General features: G+C 38.0%; 1 protein-coding gene across 13 annotated transcripts in view; it reads left to right on the top strand.

Moving 5' to 3' along the window:
* The window catches only part of pcbp4 (poly(rC) binding protein 4), a 204275-nt gene that overhangs the window by 149494 nt on the left and 30199 nt on the right, over positions 1–24582 (top strand). For all 13 annotated transcript variants that reach the window (XM_017353109.4, XM_073936385.1, XM_017353108.4 and 10 more), the window contains 2 exon segments: positions 20631–20672; positions 20852–20930. In XM_017353109.4, coding sequence (XP_017208598.1) covers positions 20631–20672; positions 20852–20930 — 121 coding nt within the window.

Here is a 24582-nt window from a genome sequence, read left to right as displayed (position 1 = left end):
ATGGCAATTTAAGGTTTGTTCTCATGCAGGCAAAGTGTTAATATGTGTCTTTGTATTAAATTAATTGTTTACATAAAATCTAATTTTTCCAGTATAACACTAAAGAACCCATGAAAGGAAGCCATGTGATTTCAAATATTTCCAAAATTACAAATCCACACATTGATGTTTGGAATGAGCTAAAATGTCCATATTGCTATATAACAGGGGTGTCCAAACTTTTTGGGCCGAGGGCCAGATGCAAAAACGATGTCCCGGGCCAAATTTTACATACATCACACAGACATGCATGCATATATATATATATATATATATATATATATATATATATATATATATATATATATATATATATATATATATATATATATATGTATATATATATATATGTATGTATATATATATATATATATATATATATATATATATATATATATATATATATATATATATATATATATATATATGTGTATATATATATATATATATATATATATATATATATATATATATATGTATATATATATATATGTATATATATATATATGTATATATATATATATATATGTATATATATATATATATATATATATATATATATATGTATATATGTATATATATATATATATATATATATATATATGTATATATATGTATATATATGTATATATATATATATATATATATATATATATATATATATGTATATATATGTATATATATATATATATGTATATATATATATATATGTATATATATATATATATATATATATATATATATATATGTATATATATATATATATATATATAAATATGTATATATATATGTATGTATATGTATGTATATATATATATATATATATATATATATATATATATATATATACACACACACACATATATATATATATACATATATATATATATATATACATACATATACATACATACATATATATATATATATATATATATATATATATATATATATATATATATATATATATATATATATATATATATATATTGCACTTTATTAGCATGAAAAAACTGCTGTTGTTGAGCTGATAGGGCAGCTGCTAATTGTTTTACTTTTTAATCTCGTTTGGCACCAGTTTAAGAGCTGAAGGCCTGATGTTTTGTTTCATAATGTATTTTAATATTAAATTTCTTCATTACTTCAACTGATTGCTGGCAAATTAAGCAGATACATTTCCCGCTGACATCTGTGAAGAAATATTCTTTTCCCCAACGTGACTGAAATTTCCTGCACTCACTGTTGATTTTCCTTTTTCTTGAGCTGCGTCCCAAATCGCATACTTATGCACTATTCTACGCCATTTTGTAGTATAAATAGTGTAAGTAGTGTGTTCACACTGAAAACTCTAAAAATAATAAGTGCACTTTAATTACCCGGATGATGCACTCATTCAGCCGCTAAAATGAAGTGTGGAATGATGGACACTTCACGCACTCAATGACCGCAGGTTTGCTTACGTAGCGGAAGGGGCGGCGCTATCGGACGCACATGTTGATTAACTTTATTTATTTTGGATGGTGAAAGCAAAATTCTCCTACGAGAGTGATTATAGCGCCTCCCGATGGTGAATGCGGCAATACTCACGGCAGGTATTATCTGATAATTCGGTCGTTTATTTCACTGATTTGGCAATCGTCAAACATCATCAGGGAAACGGTTTGAATTTCCGCTTAGTAAAAACACATTAGTGTGCCATTTGGGACGACACTACATACATGTACTATCCTGTTGAGTGTGTAAGTGCATAAGTACATAGTGCATGAGTGCATAATGTATAGTGTGCCATTTGGGACGCAGCTTTGGTTTCGCCACGACTTGCCAAAATGTGAATCAAAATGTGATCAATTATGTTTCCTTCAGTTTTTTTGGTTCGTTTTGCATCAATACAAGAAGTGCTGCCTAATTGAAGGCATGTAATAGCGACACCCGGTGGTTAATTATTGAATTACGTTCATTTTTGTATAGCGGGCCAGATTCTATTAATATTTATCAAAAGCCTCGCGGGCCGCCACAAAACTGATTGCGGGCCGCAGATGGCCCGCGGGCCGTAGTTTGGACACCCCTGCTATATAAGCTAGAGAACAACTGTGTATAATTTACTGAATGAAAAAAGCCTCAACACTTCGTTTTAGACACGTGTTTTTACTCTTGAAATTAGATTCAGGTGTCCCAGCAGGTACACAATGTCATAAGACATTAATATAAGGTTAGATTTAAGTCATATTGTTGGGTAATCAATATTTAATACAGTGCATCTGGAAAGTATTGATAGCGCTTCACTTTTTCCACATTTTTTAATGTTACAGCCTTGTTCCAAAATGGATTGAATTCATGTATTTCCACAACATTCTACACACAATACCCAATAATGACAATGTAAAAACAGAGTTTTTAAATTGTTGCACATTTATAAAAAACCTGAATAATCACATGTACATTAGTATTTAAAAGTGACGGTGTACAGCATTTTTCAGATCTCTCCAGAGATGTTCAATAGGATTTCAAGAGTTCACCCTCAGCTGATGATTAATTATAAAGCTTGTTTGGCATGCTGTCCCGGGAGAGAGCCCTGAACTCGTGAGATCCTCGAGCCCGGGGCTCCCCCCGTTGCAGGGCGAGAGGGAAGTCCGAGTTCAGGTAGGTCTCGAGTACTCCCCTGCTTGATAATGTTGGAAGTAGAATAAAATGCTATGAAGTATCTATGCTGTCAATTTAGATTTGTCAATTTACTTATGTTACATGTTTTTGGTCTGTGGGAGGAAACCGGAGAGCCCGGTGAAAACCCACGCAAACACGAGGAGAACATGCGAACTTCGCACAGAAACGCCGACCTGGCCAGGTAGAGTCCGAGCCGGTGGCATTCTTGCTGTGCGACCGTGGTGCTAACCACTAGGCCTCTGGCTGCCCTGACAAGGAAATTGTAGGAGTGGGGGTGGAAGGGGGGATTTTTCAAGACGAAGATGGTTGAGGTAAGGTATTCTGGTTATTTATAGTGGTTAAGGAGTCGTCTCTGGTGAATCAGCATTAGCTAATGTGGACCAGGTGCTATCAATCATAAGCACATGCTCCTCTCGAAATTAGTTTATAAATAAACTTCACTTAGGTCTGGGCTCTGACTGGGCCACTCAAGGACATTCACCTAGCTGTTGTGAAGCCACTCCATTGATATTTTGGCTGTGTGCTTTGGGTCATTGTCCTGCTGGAAGATGAACCATCACCCTAGTCTGAGGTCAAGAGCACTTTGAAGTAGGTTTTCATTCAGGATGTCTCTGCACATCACTGCATTCATCTTTCCCTCTATCCTGACTAGTCTTTCAGTTCCTGCTGCTGAAAAACATCCCCACAGCATGATGCTGCCACCACCATGCTTCACTGTAGGGATGGTATTAGCGTTGTGATGAGCGCTGCCTGCTTTTCTCTAAACGTGATGCCTGGCATTCACTCCAAAGGGTTCAATTTTAGTCTCATCAGAGCAGAGAATTTTGTTTCTTATGGTCTAAGAGTCTTTCAGATGCCTTTTGGCAAATTCCAGGCGGTCGGTGGCTTCCGTCTGGCCACTCTACCATACAGGCCTGTCCATCTGTAAGGTTCTCCTCTCTCCACAGAGGAACGCTGGAGCTCAGACAAAGTGACCATTGGGTTATTGATCACCTCCCTGACTAAGACCCTTCTTCCCCGATCACTCAGCTTACATGGCTGGCCAGCTCTAGGAAGAGTCCTGGTTTTTCCAGACATCTTCTACTTACGGATGATGGAGGCCACTGTGCTCATTGTAACTTTCAGAGAAGCAGAAATGCTTTTGTAACCTCCCCCAGCTTTGTGCCTCCAGACAATCTTGTATCGTAGGTCTACAGACAATTCCTTTGTCATCATGCTTGTTTTGTGCTTTGACGTGCATTTTCAACCCTGGGACCTTATATAGACAGGTGTATGCTTTTTCAGATCATGTCCAATCAACTGAATTGACCACATGTGAACTCCAATGAAGCTGCTGAAACATCTCAAGAATGATCAGTGGAAACAGAATGTACCTGAGCTCAATTTAGAGCACAGGTGTCAAACTCAGTTCCCAAAGGGCCGCAGCTCTGCACAGTTTAGTTCCAACCCTAATTAAACACACCTGATCAAACTAATTGAGTCCTTCAGGCTTGTTTGAAACCTACAGGTGAGTGTGTTGGAGCAGGGTTGGAATTAAACTGTACAGGGCTTCGGCTCTCCAGGAATTGAGCTTGACACCCCTGATTTAGAGCTTCACGCAAAACTCTGTTGATACTGATGTACCTCTGTTTTTTTTTATTTATTTTTTTATCTTTAATACATTTGTAACAACTTCAGAAAAATCATTTTTCACATTGTCATTTTGGGGTATTGTGTGTAGAATGTTGAGGAAATAAATTAATTGAATCCATTTAAGAATACCATAAAAATACCATAAAAATATGACATAAAAAAATGGAAAAAGTGAAGCGCTATCAATACTTTCCAGATGCACTATATACCTTATTTTGACATCCATTAATGACGTCAAATGACGTTGATATTTGGTTGTTTTTAGATTGAGTTGGTAAGTAACACACATCAAACATTAAGCTAACATCTTATGCCAACGTCATATTGACGTCAAACACTGACATTTATTCATCAGGTATAGCAAGCCAAATCTAACATCTGATAGATGTCATAGTAGTAACGTCCACACAAATCAAGCTGTAACATCATTAGACGTTAATAATTGGTTGTTTTTAAGTTGCATTGGAAAGTAACTAAAATGCCATGTCTGTCCAATGTTGGATGCTGACATTGGTCTGATGTTGGATGCTGATGTCAACTAATTTTTTCCCCCACAACGTTGGAGTACGATGTCAATCTGATGTCTTGTTGACGTCCTGTGCCTGCTGGGATGGCCTTGAAATGCTGCAGTTGTGTTGATTTATTGCACAGAATTGTGTTAATTTTGTAAAGCAGTGTAAACTTTACAGATTTAAAGTGATGGTGTCCTCCAAGGCTATGTGTTAGGTCCTGTTTATTTAGAAGTATCATTGTTTTAATTGGCAAAGAAAGGTTTGTGCTGAGACAAACTGATAATATGCCTTTTAGTATTAAATTAGCTGTTTACACAATGTCATCTTTTCCTAGAAAAAAACTAAATAACAAATAACACAAGAGCACATGACTCACTGACTCAACTTAAAATTGTAGGCAACTTGCTGCAGAGATTTTTTGAGTTGGCTCAACTCTCAACCAACGTACTGGACTTGACTCAATTTAAGTCGAGTAAACTCAAAAAAGCTCTGCAGCAACATTTTTACAGTGTGACTTTATGCATTATTTAAAAAAAAATGTTGAAATCCATATATATTCGTGTGAGGAATGGGCGGAGATGTAAAATGTCTGTATTGCTCCCTAAGTTAAAACACACCAGTGCATGATTTACAGGGTAGAAAAAATATCACACTTTTCACTAGCAGTATGAGCTGTCTCTCACTGCTGTTTCTGTGAGAAACAAACATCTATTCTGGATGTTATTTTGCAGTTATATAATTTTTTTTCCTTTGTGCAAAGTTCATTTTAGGATACAGTGGTGGTGTGGATGACTGATAATCTTTCGACTACATTTTGAGGTCTTTTAGGAAGGCAATTATCAATGTGTGCATGTTTTACTATGAAGATTAACAGAAGCGATTGGTAGCAACAAGCCAGCAGTAAAAGACTCTGGTGAAAGAATGTTTATCATGGCCTGGAGATGAAAATCAAGGCCAAGACTGTTAGAGGATTAGTTCACGACAAAATGAAATTCCTGTGAGAGATGTGTTCATCTTTGGAGCACAAATGAAGGTTTAAAAAAATAAATGAATCTTGGGCATTTATGCGCCTCTATTGAAAGTCGATTCTCCAAAAGCTCTCATGTTTCACAACAGTCATGGAATACAAATTATAATAAATAAATTCATTTTGTTAATTTAGCCCTTTAATATAAGTCTTCTGAAGAGACATACTTGTAACACAGGGAGTTGAGGATCCACATGCAGTTTTATTTACAACTTGGTCAGACAGGCAATGGTCAAAACAGGAGCAAAAAAATATCATAGGGGTAATCCAAAAGCGTAGTTGAGCCTACAGGGTCAAACATGGAAAGACTAAAAAAAGAGAACGCTCAATGTTACAGGTAAACAACAACAAGACTCAGCAATGTGTGTGAAAATGTGAGCTGTATATATAGTCCTGATAATCAGTTCAACTAAAATACAGTATTTATAGTAAAAAGCTTTTTGACCATACTAAAGTGCATTGGTGTGTTATTTACAACTATTATTAACAAAGGCCACTGCATATTGTAGTATGGTGTGTAACGGAGACAAGTTGACGAGTGTAGTTCATAAGCCTTACTCCAATAGCCTGGAGCATTCGCCTCCCATGTAGAAATTTCCAGTGTGATCCCGCTCGGATTAAGTGAGTGTGTGTAAAACCGGTTGGAATATGATAAATATAAATACTTTTGAACACCTTAAATTTTACTATAGTAATCAGTGCAATGCAACCTTCCTTAATGTAGGCTCTCACGGACCTCGAATTCTGCAGATTTTTAATCCATCATTAATTTTGTTTATTAATATGTGTAAATGTATAGTTATTCAGTTTTTAAATTAATTTCAGTAATATTAATGACTAATATGAAAATGTTCATATTATTTATTAACAATACAATTTGTAAAGTCATATTTTAAGTCTTTTAGTAGATATATTATATGAGAGACTTGCTTTGTTTACCAAATTAATTGGATTTGCATTGTAAACATTAAATAAAAAGTTAAAAGTTATTATTTTTTTATTTAATATATTAAGTTTTTAGTTATGATACTCTCAAAATCATTTTGCATAAATCCACAGATTTTTTACAAAAATCTCAGCAGAAGTATCACAAAATATCAGCAGATTCTGTCTGGCCCTACTTATTTGTAATAACTACAGTAATTTGTTTATTTACTAATATTGTATTCATACATGAATGAGTTGCTACGAGTGTGATATAGCATTTATACAACAGTTTGTTGGCATAACTGTGTAAATAAAAACTAAATCAAACATGGAGAGTCTCAAAAACCCTTTTGTATGAGGAACTACTTTATTCCGCTTTGGAGTCAAATCATAAGCTGACAGTTAAACAGCTGAGCGTGCATCTTTTAAACTTTAGATCTGTAGTGTCTGCTTTTTGCTGGCTGTATGTGGGCGGAGTAAAACACAAAGGGTAAAGAGGCGGTACGAGTTCTGATATTACAGAATATCGCACGGCTATCAGCCAATCAGATTTGAGAACCAGACAGAACTGTTGTGTATATATATATATATATATATATATATATATATATATATATATATATATATATATATATATATATATATATATATATATAGTCCTGGAAATCAGTTCATCACAAGCTAAAAGCTGTGTATCAGTAATCAGAGGTAATTGGGAACTGGTGTGTGTGTGAGGTGCGTGATAGTATTTGTAGTCTAGTTCAATGACAGATGTGTAGTTCTCCAGCGATCTGCCCAGGTTAAATCAATGTGGATCTTGATGATATTAAAGCATATACAGTTGAATTAAAGTGGGATCAGGTAACAGACTCAGGAATTTTTTGCAATATTTCCTCTAATATTTGTTCTTTCGGAGAAAGTCTTATTTGTTTTATTTTAGCTATAATAAAAGCAGTTTTTAAGTGTTTTAAACCCATTTTAAGGTCAATATTATTAGCCCCCTCAAGCAGTATTAGTTTTGGATTGTCTACAGAACAAACCACTGTTATACATTGACTTGCCTAATTACCCTAACCTTACCCTAATTAACATAGTTAAGCCTTTAAATGTCCCTTTAAGCTGCATACTAGCATCTTGAAGAATACCTAGTTAAATATTATGTGCTGTCATGTTTAAAAATGTGCTGGAAAAAGTTCTGCTTTCCGTTAAACAGAAATTGGGGGAAACATACTGTAGGGCTAATAGTTCAGGAGGTCAAATAATTCTGACTTCAACTGTAAAGCACATTTTTGTCATTGTTTTCGATGCTATATTATCCCATTTGAATATGCCGATGAGACATTTTCAGTAAAATAACACAAATTTCAGCCTCTCCCTTACATATAATGTCTTTATTAGTGTAAATGTTTACTTCGTTTCGACATCTCCAACTCACTCCCCGCCTTCGCTTCATTTAGATCAGCATAAAAAGCCTCCCTCTATGCTAACGAAGACTGAATTAGGGTGAACTGTCCCTTTAAATGTCATGTTCCTCTGACTAATGCTGATGCGAAGGCTAAAAAGGGGAGCCATGTGACCTTCCAGTACAGTGGAGAGCTGTAAGGACGAGGTGTCAGGCCCGAACGCTGACATTCTTCTAACCGAGCGGAGATAAATACTGTCTGCCAGGAGACAAGGGACTGACAACATCACCACAGCTCTCGCTAATGAAGGCCCCACGTCTGTGTGTGTGTGCATAAGGATTATACAGCGTTAAGTGGCTCAGCCAGCCGATTAATGCTTTTCTGCATTATTTACGAGCGTTTTGCGCTCAAGGAGCAGGAAGGGAGAGGAATAATGCGGAAATGATCTTCTTTTGCGCTACTTTAAGACCTTTCCACACTGTGCACGTGTTAGCAGCTTTCCATCTTTTATGATTTAGGTTTATTTCTGCTTTTGACTTGCTTTATGAGATCTTGATCTTTCCTCCAACAACTTTTAACCTTGAAAATTTAGAAAAAGTGACTTTTATGAACAGTTTATGAATAGTTTATAGAGATATATTGTCTGGGTTGGGGTTGAATATGATGGTGCAACAACCTTGTAATAGGCCGCAGTACATTTTCTGTTTTTTTTTTACAGACTTATTCCTCTATTATTTATTATACATGATATCGCACGGCAAAAATGTCAATTAAAGTCACTTTGGCTGCATTTACACTGCAGATCTTGATGGTCTATTTCGATTTTGTGACTGTATCCGATTCTTTTGATGACCTGATTACATCATCTTTTAAAAGTGACTCGTGTCCGATCATCTGCATTTACACAGAACACGGCAAAGGCGCAATGACCTGGAGAAAAAAAAAAAAGAGTGGGCGCTGCAAACAGCTGATAATTAAAGAGTGCTCTTTTCTCTATTCCAACCCGGGCTCATTGTGGAAACGTAGCACCACGGACATTTCTGCAGACCGTGAAATACGTATTCCCGTATTCGAGCAGTTTTTGTTTTCGCGAATCCGCGAGAGACCGCTGTGCGCGCTTTTTCATGTCTCGAACGCCTCTCGGGATTGCGCGCCGTTTGAGCCCGCGCTGTTCTCGCGTGAAAAGCCGCCGGAGGCCGCTGTGGAGCGACCATCCGTCCGACTGACTGGCTGAACGACTGAATGGTAGACCGTGTGGCCGGACAATCAGCCGACCCGGCCGCCCTCTTCTTCCTCCTCCTTCCCTAAACACAAGCGACGGTTTACAAAAACCGTCCAGAAAAAAAAGCAAAAGCCCTTGTCTTTGATTTTGACCGCGTTTTCAGATCTTGCCGCGTTCTCGCCCTTATTTTTTGGATTCTGTTTTTCATCTTACCTGACTTCTGGTTTTCCCCGGACTAATGTCAAAAAATACCGAACTTAGTTGCGAGGTAAGCGGACAAACGGGTTACAGCGGGAAAGCCCTCCACACGGAGGCGAGCCGTCAACCGGTGAGCGCGAAGAGGAGGAGCGGAGCGGCGTCACACCGCCCTGTAGCGTTCCCTCGAAAAAAACTAAACACAGCCATATGTACCTCCGGCCACGTAACTTGCGGCCTCCAGTAACGTCCGCGGGGCTACGTTTCCAGAATGAGCTTGGGTTCTCTATTCTTGTGTGTAATCTGTTCGCAGCTTTTGACAAGCTGTTTTACTATAGTTTATGACAGAAAGGCTCTCATTTGTCCATCTTCTTTTGATATAGAGGCTTTTTAAACCTTTAGGCATCTTAATGTAATGTCCATGGCGTGATTTATACACGTAATGTAGCTAATGCACAGTTTTATATTAGTTGCGTGGCGGGCATTGCACTCTCTCTGTCGTTAACATGCTTAAATACTTGTGCTATATGACAATATAATAACTGTTGAAGTCTTTGTGTATGAGATTTAAGGTTTGAACTCTGCTGAAGTCTGTTCTGAAATGAAAGTGTCAGACTTGACGTCATTCGCTATGGTTTTTAATGACGCGTGACTCGCATTGACCGGTAAAAAAACCCAATCTACCTGCTTAAGGCTGATTTATACTTCTGCGTCAAACGCCAGCGTATGCTACGGCGTTGACGCATAGCCCTTCACCGTGGCCGTCGGCGTCACTGACGTGCACCTCCCAAAAAATGTAACTACACGTCGCAACGACGCGTAGCGCAAGCTCTGTGATTGGTCGGCTTGGTAGCGCTGACGAGTCTGGGGGGAACCGAGAGCCACGCGAATGGCGCGAGCGATTGTTTACAAGTGTGGAGTCCCGTGAAGGAGCACTGGATGGAAAGTTTGGTCTGTGTTTACCTCATAGTTAAAGCTGTTGCACGTCCGCCGGTTCCTGCTTCAAAATGAGCGAGTTTGAGCCACTTGTACATCCAGGAAGTGTTCAGGAAAAGCAAAACAGAACCGAAGAAACTCGACACAGAGGAACATTTACACCTCACTGCCAACTAGCGTTTCGGAAGTGTTAATGCAGACCAACAGAGACAGCAGGCAAAAGTATAAATGCACAGCTACGCGCGTTGCATGCGCAGTTGGTCACGCCGGTCACTTGACGCAGAAGTATAAACCAGGCTTTACACTGCAGACGTGAGAACACAGATGCGATTCATATCGCATAAATTGTCACATTTGAACAAGGCCTGAATCTGATTTGAGTAAATCAGAATCCATGTCATTTGTTCCTGCTTGCATGGACATGGGCCATATCCAATCTGTGCCACATGGTAGAAAAAAAATCGAAATTGAGTCCCTTGAACAGTGCAGTGTAAATGCGGCCTTTGTGAAACTGAGTTGAATTTACAACATCTTAAGTTGACAGAGCAGAGATCAAGGCCCAATAATGCCATTAACACGCGCAAATATACAGACAACACTTGTGAATAACATATATATAAAATGCGGAAACTATCAATTAATAGATGGTGTTTACAGTACAGTATGAACATTAGAAAGAATTTGAAGACAAGTGATTAAGTTAAGTTCCTCTTTTTTTTAATTTACTTACCATTCAGAAGTTAACACTTAGCTGATGATTGATTATAAAAGCTTGTTTGGCATGCTGTCCCGGGAAAGAGCCCTGAGCTCATAAGATCCTTGAGCCCGGGGCTCCCTCCCATTTGCAGGGCGAGAGGGGAGTTTGAGCTCAGGTAGATCTGGAGAACTCCCCTGCTGTAGTATCTAATCAACAGATAGGGATTGGTTTTAAGAGATAACTACTTACTAGGAGCATGTCTATGGTGCTGATTTGGATTAGTTAATTAACATAAGTCACATGTTTTTGGAAGGTGGGAGGAAACCGGGGGAACCCACGTGAGCACGGGGAGACAATGTAAACTCAGCATTGAAACGTCGGCTGGCTTGGTAAGGACTAGACCCAGTGATGTTCTTGCTGTGAGGCAACAGTGATAACCACTGGGCTACCATTCCAACTAGGAAAAGAAGAAGGAGTAGGGGTGGAAGGGGGGATTTTTCAAAACGAAGATGGCTGTTATATGGAACTTAGAGTATTTATAGCTTAGGAATCGTCTGATTGGTAAATCATAATTTGCATAATGTGAGACCAGCCGCGAGCAGTCGTAAGCACGTGATCCTCTCGAAATTAGTTTATAAATAAACTTCACTTAACGTTTCCACCCTGACTATCAGGTTGTAGAAATAAGCACCATATTCCAAGTCTTCTGAAGGGACTCAATGTTGCTTCCAACTAATAATTAGTTTATATTTATATTCAGAATGCAAATGAAGATATTTTAATCCGCTGTGAGAGTTTTCTGTCCTTCTAGTGAAGGTCTTTTCACCTAAAACTCTAATGCTTTATTGGGAGATATAAATAAACGAGCCCTAATGGGTATAGTGGTTTAATCAAAAGTCTAATGAAGACACACGATCACTTTATAAGATGAACAGATTTAATTTTACTCTCCAAATATTAGAGTTTTGGGTGACTTTCAATCACTGTAAATAAATGCTGGATTCCACACAAAACAAATTTGATTTGACTTCACAGCAAGAAGGTCGCTGGTTCGAGCCTCAGCTGGGTCAGTTGGTGTTTCTGTGGTGAGTTTGCATGTTCTCCCCGTGTTGGCGTGAGTTTCCTCTGGGTGCTCTGGTTTCCCCCACAGTCCAAACACATGCCAATAGGGGAATTGATTAACTAAATTGGCTGTGGTGTGAGTGTGTATAGGTGTTTTCCAGTGAAAGGCTACAGCTAGAAGGGCATCCGCAATGTAAAACATATGCTGGATAAGTTAGCAGTTCATTCCATTGTGGCAACCCCTGATTAATAAAGGGACTAAGCTGAAAAGAAAATGAAAAATCAGTAAAATCAGATTCTACATGCTGTTTTTTTTTTTACAAGTTGAGGGGTTAAATTCGATCTATGCTACAAAAGTTGGATTACGTAAACCTTAAAGTTGAAATGCAAAGGAATAAATCAACAAGCCTTATATTGTATCATGCATCAAAGTAAAGATGGACTCAAAACTATGTGATGTTTTATAAACCAATTTCGGGAGGAGCATGCGCAGAAGTTTCAGTATGGAATACGTCATTGACAATTATCCCATCATCAAATCAATTCTTGAGCAACCCCTATATATACCAAAGCTGTTTTACCTGCAACATCTCACGACTTTAGCATCCCTCCACCACCCCGTCACCTCACCTCTTGCATTACATTCCCGGGGGGAGCTTTCTGGGGCCGGGCTAGATACTTTGCTCGAATCGCAACTCCTCTTTGTTTCCTGATAAGGGGAATAACTCGAGTTGGGGTGTCACCTCGAGCTCAGAGCCCTCCCCCCGGACAGCACGCCAAATATGCTTTATACTTAAATGAATGCAAGTGTGAACTCGTGAAATGTATGATTGGACTGCGGAGGGTAAAACTGTGGAGGGTAAAATATACGTCACGGTGTAAAACAAAAACTGTCAAATTTTTTAAAGAACATTGCTGCTATATATACAGTTGAAGTCAGAATTATTAGCCCCCCTGTTTATTTTTTTTCCCCAATTTCTGTTCTGTTCTGGGAAGATTGTTTAAGCACATATCTAAACATATTAGTTTTAAAAACCTATTTCTAATAGCTTATTTATTTTAACTTTTCCATGATGACAGTAAATAATATTTTACTAGATATTTTTCAAGACACTTCTATACAGCTTAAAGTGACATTAAAAGGCTTAACTAGGTTAATAAGGTTAACTAGGCAGGTTAGGGGAATTAGGCAGGTTATTGTATAATGATGGTTTGTTCTGTAGATTATCGAGAAAAAAAAATTAGCTTAAAGGGGCTAATAATTTTGTCCCAAAAATGTTTTTTTTTTTTTAATTAATTAAATAAAAATAAAAAATTAAAAAACTGCTTTTTTTCTAGCCGAAATAAAACAAATAAGGCTTCCTCCAGAAGAAAAAATATTATCAGACATACTGTGAAAATTTAATTGCTCTGTTAAAAATCATTTGGGAAACATTAAAAAAAAAAAAAAATCAAAAGGGGCTAATAATTCTGACTTCAACTGTATATACACATACATACAATTGAGGTCAGAATTATGAGCCCCCTCTTGTTTATTTTCCCCCTAATTTCAGTTTAACAGATTTTTTTTCAGCACATTTCTAAACATAATAGTTTAAATAACTCATTTCTAATAGATATATAATAAAAGTCTGTAATAATAGTTAATAATAATTTATTTTATCTTAGCCATGATGAAAGCACTATATAATTTTCAAAGCACTTCTTAAAGTGTCATTTAGGCCCAATCCCAATTCTATTTTTGTACACCTACCCCTTCCTTTTCCCCTTGGCCCTTACAACCCATGATTAAGGGGAAGGGCTTCAAAATTTACCCCTAAGAATTGGGACAGCACTACAGCACCTGCACACGTCATCATATGTCATCGCGATTTCTTGCTTTATATGAGATCAGACGATCATAACTGCTGTTGATATTCTAGTTGTGTTATAACACAGATAGAACCTTCTCATTCTGAAAAGTACATTTTCGCTGGGAATTATAAGGTTCTATCCGGCGGATCATTCACTGAAGCATTACTTCTTAAGAAATACAATCAAAAAATATATTAGTTGGTGTTATAACAACATGTTGATGTTTGAGAAAGTTACATTTTTGCTTTCTATAACATTTATTTCATGTTTTAGGATGAATTTTTTTTTTTCTTGTTCAAATTAATCATGCAAGGCTGGGCCAAATATTTTTTTCCAGTGCAGATGTTAATTTTATCTAATGAATATGGTAATATTTATTCAATTTTATGCTTTATATGAATCATTGAATTTTATGTATTGAATTTTATGCCCTATGAATTAAATTAAGTATTTGCCCTCTAAGGCTTAATATTAAATTGAATGACTTTAAAAGAAACAGACGATGACCAAATGAGTTTAATAAACACTGAAAAGTGTTTCACTGACTATATGTAAACAAGCCTTAGCTGGGTCATTTGGCATTTCTGTGTGGAGTTTGCATGTTCTCCCTGTGTTCGGTCCAAATATAAGTCCAAATACATGTGGTACAGGTGAATTGGGTGAGCTAAAATAATAAATCCCAATGTCAAGAAATGCTTCTAAATCATTACATTGACACACATCTCAATTTTGTGTGGTGCGGCATTATTTAGCCGAATAAAATGTTTCCCGCTGTCAATGGAGCAGAACAGTGAAATGACAAAGAAAGCTGATCATGATTGGTCCTCGTGCTTGCATTAAAAATGCTGATTGGCTCACAGAAAGAACCTTAAAGAGCCAAGCTAGAGTTCAACTTTGTAGATAAACCTGTTTTGTTTTTTTAAATAAAAAGTCTTAAAATGTAAACAACTTTAAAAAACATCACAATGTAAGTAAGTTGTCATTTAATAAGAATATGTCAATAACTCAATTTTGACAAAAATGTCCGATAGAACCTTATAGTTCTAAGGTGACGATATATATACAAAATAGAAACTTACTCTTTTATACTTTCTAGCACTGATTGCTTACTGATTTTTATTGGGGGGTTTTTTACAGTCTTTCCTGAACATTTTTACAGCGCACCAGAAGTTCCATTTATATTGTTTTGATATAATATTTTAAGATCTCTAACATGCATTTAGAAAACTAAAAGGGTGACTTTTCATTTTCTAGCCGACTTTAATCTTCTCCTCCACTCTCAAATGTCATCTGCATTGAAATGACAGGTCCATATGCATGCGTTGTTATGTCTGAAATCAATCTGCAATGTTTCCCTGACACAAATCTGTTGAGTTCCACAGTCTTGCAATACAGCTGGGAAAATAAATATTGAACACATTGTCATGTTTTTTCCTGGGAATAATATTTCTAAAGGAGCTGTTGACATGAAATTGAAGAAGATTTTGGTAAGAACCCAAACAATACAAACCTAAAAATAAAACAATTTTTTTTTTTTTTTTGTTGCAATAACACAAGGCGAAAGTGCTGAACTGTGTTTAATATTGATGTGTTTAATTCTTTATATAAAAACTTTTTTAGTGTTGCAGCTTAAAGACGTGTCATGCATCTCTCAGATGTGCGTTTCTCACTTTAACAGAGTGTCAGAATCTTGAAGCTTCTGAGGGTCTCATTTACTAAATCTGAGCTTTATTCTGTATTCTCTATTGGATTCGGTTCAGGTGATTGGTTGGGCCATTCTACAGCTTGATTTTCGTTTTCTCAAAGCATTCGAGAGTCTCCTTGGCTGTATTTTAGATCATTGTCTTGCTGAAATGTCCACCCTGGTTTCATCTTCATCCTCCTGCTAATGTAGATGTAGCAGCTGATATTCGTTTACACTGAGGAAGGGCAGAGGGCTGAAGAACTACCCCGAGATTTCAGCTGCTGCCTGGGCTTTCACTGCCTTTCTACACCTCCCCTTCTTCATGTGTTCAACACTTTTTCTCTGCGTCATTTCATTTAGGTACTAATTCTATTTGTATCTAAATGAAATGTGTAATTTATTTATTAGTAATTATATTTGTTTTCTGCATATATGGATTTGTTTGGCCGTCACCAACATCTGGTGAACATTTCAAGTCAACAGCACCTTTAGAAATATGTTTTCTGAGTAAAATGGTGATGTGTCCAATACTAATTTTCCCTGCTGTATGGTGATTTCTTGCTATATCTTTCCTTGACCTTTCAATCCGCGAGCGCCTTTTCTGCATCCAGAAGAAAACAAGTGATTATTTTGAAGCGTTTTAAGCACAACACAAAAATAGAGAATATCAGAGACATTGAAGGTTAAGGATGACAGTCACGTAACAAATTCTGAACTCACCTCTGGAGATGAGCTAAATCTGTCCCGACAATAAAGGGCCATGTTTTCCCCCCTAAACAATGTTTGCTTTGAGAGCGGCGACCAATCATTTTCATTAAGTCGACTGCCGGAGACACAAACTAGGGTTGCTCCTCAACACGGACTGCTATTTCTGCATCACTGATCTTTTTATTTTATTTTCCATGTTATCCTCTCTCAGTTTCTCTCTCTCTCTCTCCTTCTCTCTCTTCCACGTGTTTAAACTTTTAAGCAGGCTTATGCAAGAAAACCTCTGGGAACAGCACGGAGCGTTCTCTGTAACTTTCTTGTCTGGCTATTTGGCTTCTTATTCTCTTTGATGCAGAAGCCTCGATTCAGAGATCTTCTAGGTTCACATCTGTCCCCCCTTTTAAACAGCTTTTGAGTTATGGGAGCGGGAGGGTGGCCCAGAGAGACAGAGACCCCCTACTTTTTGTCCGAACCGCTTGATAAGTGGCCCAAAACTCTCTGAAATCAGCAAACAACTTTTGGCTTCAGAGCGTTTATGTTATATAAATATATTTGGTGACGTTTACTGTACTTGAAGGGGGTGTTCATAACACCCGATTCACACGGGGCTTCAGCGTCAACGCTTGATAGAGGACGTGTCTGAAGTTGGGGCTAAAGTGATCGTCATAGCAGCATCAGCCAATAAAATTAGTCAGTAGTTGGCTACTGTCTGAGCGGGTGTATTTGCATACAGCAATCTGATTGGCTGACGCATCCATCTGCGCTTGAAATGTTGTGAAACAACTTCTGCAGCGAGCAACGCCTCTGAAGCGGCACCAACAGATCCACAATGCAGTTCGGCAACGCCTGACGTCACCCACATAAAGTGAATTGAAGGCGTTGACGCCGATGCCCCGTCTGAATGGGGCGTATGACTATCATGAAGCCGTTATAATCATGGATTGACATATTTTAATCATGCTTTTGACAGCACTCATTAAGTGTTATTTGTTTGGTTATGTCATGTTAAATGCAAAGCTGACATTGTTTGAGATTTCTGTGATATTTCTGAATTATTGTCATAAATCCGTCATAAACATGATTGTCATGAGCATGGTGTGAATTATACATTGATGATTGGGGGCAAATATTTCAGTAATGTTAGTTTGTGCGGTACATGCTGCAGTGAGTCACATATATGTATTTATTTAAATTATATATTATTAATCAATAAAACATTTACGTTTTCAGTGTTTTGTGGGATGTTTAGTGTATTCTGACCTACAGTATCTTTTGATTAGCTATTTCAGAGGTTACTGTAGGTCAAACTAAATAAACTACGCATCTATTTTAACTTTACTTTTAAACTATATGATCTATTTTAACGATCTAAGGGCATTAAGAGCATGTCTGAATCCACTTTTGCCATTTTAAGGATGGAAATATCCGCTCTGCGCCCCTACGCATGGTCTAACAGGGCTGTGTTTATTCTCTTAATGAGTTCTGGGTGTGTTTTGAGCATAACCAGCATTAAACCAATCAGAATCTCGTCTCTCATTCCCTTTAGGAGTCAGTTGCGTCACTACATGGCACATTTGCTATTTACATGGTGGACTCTGTAACGCCCCATTCACACGGGGTGTCAGCGACAACGCTTCCCCTTCACTTTGAATGGGTGACGTCAGGTGTTGCCGAACTGCATTGTGGATCCATCGGCGCCGCTTCAGAGGTGTTGCTCGCTGCAGAAGTTGGGACCAGCTCAACTTTTCAAGCGCCGACGGAAGCGTCAGCCAATCAGATCGCTGTATGCAAATACACCAGCTAGACAGTGGCCTATTTCTGACAGAATTTCATTGGCTGACGCTTCTATGACGATCGTTTCAGCCCCAACTTCAGACACGCCTTCCGTCAAGCATCGACGCTGAAGCCCCGTGTGAATGGGGCGTAAGAGTAAAAACTGAATGTTTCACTAGCGACAACAAAGTTAAACAGAGCCTCTGCAGTGCGAGGATAAAGAACCAGCCTCCTCCTTTCAGCCTCTTTACATTTTCTTTACTTTACTTTTTACTCCTTTACTTTGTTGGAATGAGGAAAGGGTGGAAGCTAGCCCACATGTTTGATTTCCTTTGTTAAACTCAAAGATTTGCTTCAAAACTATGTCTAAATTCAGTTCTAATCTCCAGCAAAGAAGTAAATGAACCATAATAAGGAAGTGTGGTTAGAAGTTACATCCAAACACACGTCCTGGTCTTATGCCTCATATGGTGATCCAGAAATCTCCAAAAGCTGAAGAAATCTACACTTGTTTTTATTAAAGCAAATATTAATCTGCATATAATAAATAATACTGCTAATAATATTAACAACAGGTGCAGATCGTCATGAATAAACTGATAAACCCCCCAAGGTGAAGAAGGCATAGTGGCAGTGGTGTATATATCACTCCGCTGCTCATCCGTTTGCACTGGCTGCCAGTTGCTGCTCGCATCAAATTCAAAGCTCTGATGTTTGCCTACAAAGCGACTTCTGGCTTTGCTCTCTCTTATCTGCTCTCACTTCTGCAGATCTATGTGCCCTCCAGAAACTTGCGTTCTGTGAATGAACGTCGTCTCGTGGTTCCATCCCAAAGAGGGAAGAATTCACTTTCCCGAACGCTGGCGTTAAATCTGCACAGTCAGTGGAATGAACTCCCTAACTGCATCAGAACGGCAGAGTCACTCGCTGTTTTCAAGAAACGACTAAAAACTCAACCTTTTTAGTCTCCACTTCATTTCCTAATCTGCAATTGCCTCTCCGGATATACCACTAACTGTACTCAAAAAAAAAAATTACTAATACTTTCCTTCTTAGACTTTACAGACCTGAAACTTGCCTATAGCACTTATTCATTGTTGCTTTTATAGTTGTGTAAATTGCTTCCTTGTCCTCATTTGTTGTCGCTTTAGATAAAAGCGTCTGCTAAATGTAAATGTATATTGATGTATAAAATTATCATTTCTTTATCATTTAATTGTTTTCATTTGTAAAGATATTTGTGTGTAGCTGTTCATCCTGTGTGTATTCAGCAGTGTGTAAGCGTTAGGAACTGCATAGGCTCATAACTAACACGCGCTGCTTGACTTTAGAGCAGCTTTTAGTTAGTCAGTGGCGCGGTCCGTTTCAGCTACTCAGAATTGCAGCGCTCCAACAATGCACCTTAACACACCTCCATTATAGAGCAGCACACACAGAGTCCACAGAGTGGTGCAAATGAATTTACTATTTAAACAATGTGGAGCGAAACTTGAAAATTACTGTTGCTCTGGTCTGAAAATAGCAACAAATCACACCAAACATGTCTTGCAGCTATTTTATGACTCTTGTGAACACATACACCATCTATCTGTGCTTTAGATCTGCAGATTTCCGACTGTTCTCACATAGACTGATTAGCATGATTATGCATTCGCAATAGTATGAACCATTATATGGGTGGTCAAATGTATATATTTATATTATCTATTATTTTAATTATTGTATAGTGCAATATATTACTCACTATTAAAGGATTGACTCCCCCATTAAATATTAATGACATTGTTATAAAATGATTTAAATTCACTTTAAATGTTAATTTTTATTGACAAATTAAAAAAACAAAAATATAAATATTTATATATTTATGACACAGTTATAATTATCTCAAGACAATTATGTTTATGACAGGTTTATGACCAGTTATGTTGTAATGGTAATGTCAAGAGGTATTATAATGTATTTGTTTGTCAAGTGGTCATAAAGACATCTCAGGCAATGTCAACTCTGCATTTAAAAAGACACAACTGAGTGAATAACAGTGTCATAAGCATGCATAAAATCTCATTCATATTCCAGAGATGACATGTCATGTTAAAAAGGGTGTCATTGCAGTCTTAAGAACACCTCATTCAAGGAAAGTGTTACCATTTATTCCAATATTTGTGAATCAGTGCAGTATGGTAGCTATAATTCTAGTCCTGTCTTGATAAACAACAACATGCAATAAAAAAATGACTGAATGAAATCTTCTCATTGCATCTGTCCATATTAACACTCTTCACCTTTCTCTTTCAGGCGTATACTGTACAAAACCAATATGGCATTCCACACTCAGAGGTAAGAAAACCACACACATGCTGCATAGCTTTCATTAGCTGAGTGTCCTTTTGTCAAGTAAATGAGCCTGTATTCACATGTGAATGAACTTCATGGTTCAATTCAATTATGTCTCCTGATAAGAGTAATAAAATCCTTTCATATGAACGAAGTGACATTTTCTTCCTCTTTTATCTCAGTTGGCTAAGTTGCACCAGTTGTCCATGCAGCAGGGTCTCGGCCCCATCGCTCAGGCCACGGCCACTCAAGTTCTGCCTGGTAAGTTTAGCAAATTTGAGGAAAATAATGGTCAGGTGTTTGAAAAAGAGTTGTTTCCGGACAGTCTCAAACATTTGAACTCCAACCTTTATTAATTAATTAAAGGGAGACTTTACTTTTTGGGAGGAATAGACTCATTTTACGACTCCCCTTGAGCAGGGAGTCCTGCTTTTGTGTCCAATTTTATTTGTCTGTCCCACGGGGTGTCCATTCATGGAGGGTGAGCTTCAGAGTTTAGCTTCAACCACTTTCGAAACACCTACCTAGATGTTTCCAGTCAGCCTGAACACCTTGATTAGCTTCTTCGGGTAAGTTTAAAGGAATACTTCCATTTTTAGAAATGGGCTCACTTTACAGCTCCCCCTGAGTTAAACAGTTGAGCTTTACAAGTATTTGAATCCATTCTGCTGATCTCCAGGTCTGGCAGAAGCACTTTTAGCTTAGCTTAGCATAATCATTGAATTGGATTGGACCATTAGCATTAGCAAGATTCAATCATTTCTTATTTAAAGAGTGGTAACAGTATTGCGTAATATCACTGTGCCTGCTGTAGCCATGGTATGACAGCAAAACCCCTTGATTAATATGCCAGAATGACATTTTGAGTCCTAGGCATATTACCCTAAAACTTAGTAAGTTAAGGCAACTCAAACCATTTGAGAAAAAAACGATTGCAAGAAACCATTTAAGTTCAAAACTAATCCTAATGGGTACCATGAACTTAATTCATTTGAGTAAATGAAGCAATCTTAGCACAGTAAAATCCATTAAATGAAGAGAACTTAAACCAACTGAGTACTGTAAAACCCAATAAGTTGAGGCAGCTCAAACCGTTTGAGGAAACTGATTGCTACCAACCATTTGAGTTAAAAAAAAAACAAATCAATATGAGTACTATGAACTTAATCCATTTAAGTTGAAGTAATGAGGTATTTAATGAACTCATTACCTTCAACACTGAGTTCAAAACTCTTTTCAAATGAGTAGAGTTAACTTTCAGTCAATTTTGAGTTAACTACACTGATTTCATTTGATTTAGTTGACTGTTGGGTTTTACAGTGTAGAACAGTGGTGCTCAACCCTGTTCCTGGAAATCAACCTTCCTGCAAAGTTCAGCTTCAACCTTGTTCAAACACACCTGTACCCATTAATTAGGACCTGAGCAGCACTTGAAAACTACATGCAGGTGTGTTTGATATGGGTTGCAACTGAGATCTGCAAGTAGGTCGATATCCAGGAACTGGGTTGGTCACGCTTGGTCTAGTAGATAGCAACTTTTCTTTTTCTGTCCGTCTTCCTACATGATGTAACTACAGAAGAGTAACGCTTAAAATAGGAAGGTTATCACAACTCATTTTGAATTGTTCGAATTAGATGCGAATGTTCTAATCTAATTCAATGATGTATGCAAAGCTAAGCTAAAAGTGCTTCCACCAAACTCGGAGATCAGCTGAATAGATTCAGAATGGATACAACTCAACTGTTAGGGGAGCTGTAAAGTGAGCCCATTTCCAAATAAAAAAATGGAGTATTCCTTTAAACTTACCTGAACCAGCTAATCAATGTGTTCAGACTGACTGGAAACATCTAGTGTTTTGAAAGTGGTTGAAGCTAAACTGAAGTTCACCATCCATGAATGGACACCCAGTGGGTCAGACTATAATAAAATTGGACACAAAAGCAGGACTTCCTATTTACGTGATTTAAATGAATCTGTAATTTGGGGAACAAGTGAGTTGACACCGATTTACACCGTTTAAGCTGTTTGACCAGGCTGGTTTTAGAGGGGTTTTTGGCCACTTCCAGGCTGGTTTCCAGCCATTTCCAGCCTGGTCTTAGCTGGTCAGGCTGAAAAATGACCAGCTAAAACCAGCTTGACCAGCCTGGTTTAAGCTGGACATAGCTGGTTTGGGCTGGGCTCCCAGTCTGGCTAGGCTGGTCAAGCTGGTGTTAGCTGGTCATCTCCCAGCCTGACCAGCTAAGACCAGGCTGGAAATGGCTGGAAACCAGCCTGGAAGTGGCCAAAAACCCCTCTAAAACCAGCCTGGTCAAACAGCTTAAACCAGCCAACCAACCTAGGCTGGTTTAAGCTGTTTTTTTTTTTTAGTAGGGTAGGTAAGTTGTAACCATCAAGGTGTTCAGACTGACTGGAAACATCGGGGTAAGTGTTTTGAAAGTGGTTGAAGCTAAACTCTGAAGCTCACCCTCTATGAATGGACACCCAGGGTCTGTTACACTCTGACATGGGTCAGGCTATAATAAAATTGAACACAGCAGGACTTCCTATTTTCGTGGTTCAGATGAATCTGTAATTTGGTGAAGTGAACTGACACCGATTCAAGGCCAGGAACAGTGTAAATGCATAGTAGGTTATTTGTCTGCTCAGTACAGTTTCTAGAGGAAAACTAAACTTCCAATTGACAGAACTCAAGTCCAAAACACCTAATATTTACCCTAAAGCACAAGTACTGTTTTAGCAGGGCTAAATCTCTGCTTGGATGTGACACAATTCCACTTGAGAACTCAAGCTTAAGCACATGAATTGAAACAGACCTCCCAAAGACCCAGAGGCCACCCAGGTTCAAGGTAATACACCTGAGCTCCATAGAGCATACGGCGCATGCAGATTACAGCTGCAAAAACGGGGCCAAGCTGTACAAGGCTCCACAGTCAGCTCCCGAGGCTTCACAGAGCCGTGACAAATGTCCAGCTAAAGCAAAAAGGAGGGACTTCCATTTTTCTAGCTCCCTGTTTTTTTTTCCGTCTTGCACACAACCAGACATCCAATTATACATGCACCCCGAGTTATTCAGCAGTGTACTTTAATATCTCCCCAACATTTGCAAAAGATTTGCAGAGTGGGTCTTCTCAAAGCCAAGAGACTGTCAAACATTATGGTAAATAAGCTCTTTTGGTGCAAATGTGAGAATCAAAAAGCCCCTTCGAGGAATTGAGTGGTCGAAACAAATGTAATAGTTGCCCCCCCATTGCTAAAATTACAAGAGCACATCCTATCATGATATGGCTGGGGAATTCGATTATGTCTGAGGTAAAAAGCTCATCAGTCAAGGCAATGTTTCAGTCTATTAAACAGGCCCCTGTTGGGCTGGGAGGCACTGCTGGGTCTGGCCCGCCTGCTGAGACAGGAAGGAAAAACAGGCTAGCTCTGTGCCCGTCATTAGCGGCTAGATGATAGCATCCAGCTAACTGGTAGGAGAACACTTAAAGGGATATAGAGTGGAGGAACTATGACGTCACTTCGATCGGCTGCTAGCATAAAACTGGTTCCCTCGTGAAAATCCCTATGGAATTTCCCATAGGCTTTTCGAAGATTGCAAATAATAAGCTCTGTGTTCAAACACTGTTCATTATACTTACACGTTTTGTCCAGCCAGATAATCCTCACATGAAAATACAACTTTGAACACTTTTGGATCTTAAATGCAAACGCAAGAATTGAAAAGCTAACATTAGGCTACAAACGGACTACAGAGCCCTGGGAGCGCTCGCCTGTGACGTCAGCACCACCCGCTACAGGCAACTTTTCAAGCTTATTTTTTAGAAATAATGTCCATGACAAAGAGCTAATCTCTATGTTTATTACATTATAATCCACGCTATATATTATAAACTAATAAATAAGCAAAAACAC

Source organism: Danio rerio, chromosome 22, assembly GCF_049306965.1.
Source record: "Danio rerio strain Tuebingen ecotype United States chromosome 22, GRCz12tu, whole genome shotgun sequence".
Taxonomy (NCBI): Eukaryota; Metazoa; Chordata; class Actinopteri; order Cypriniformes; family Danionidae; genus Danio; species Danio rerio.
Note: the sequence above shows the minus strand (reverse complement) of the source record. Positions and strands in the feature narration are given on the sequence as shown.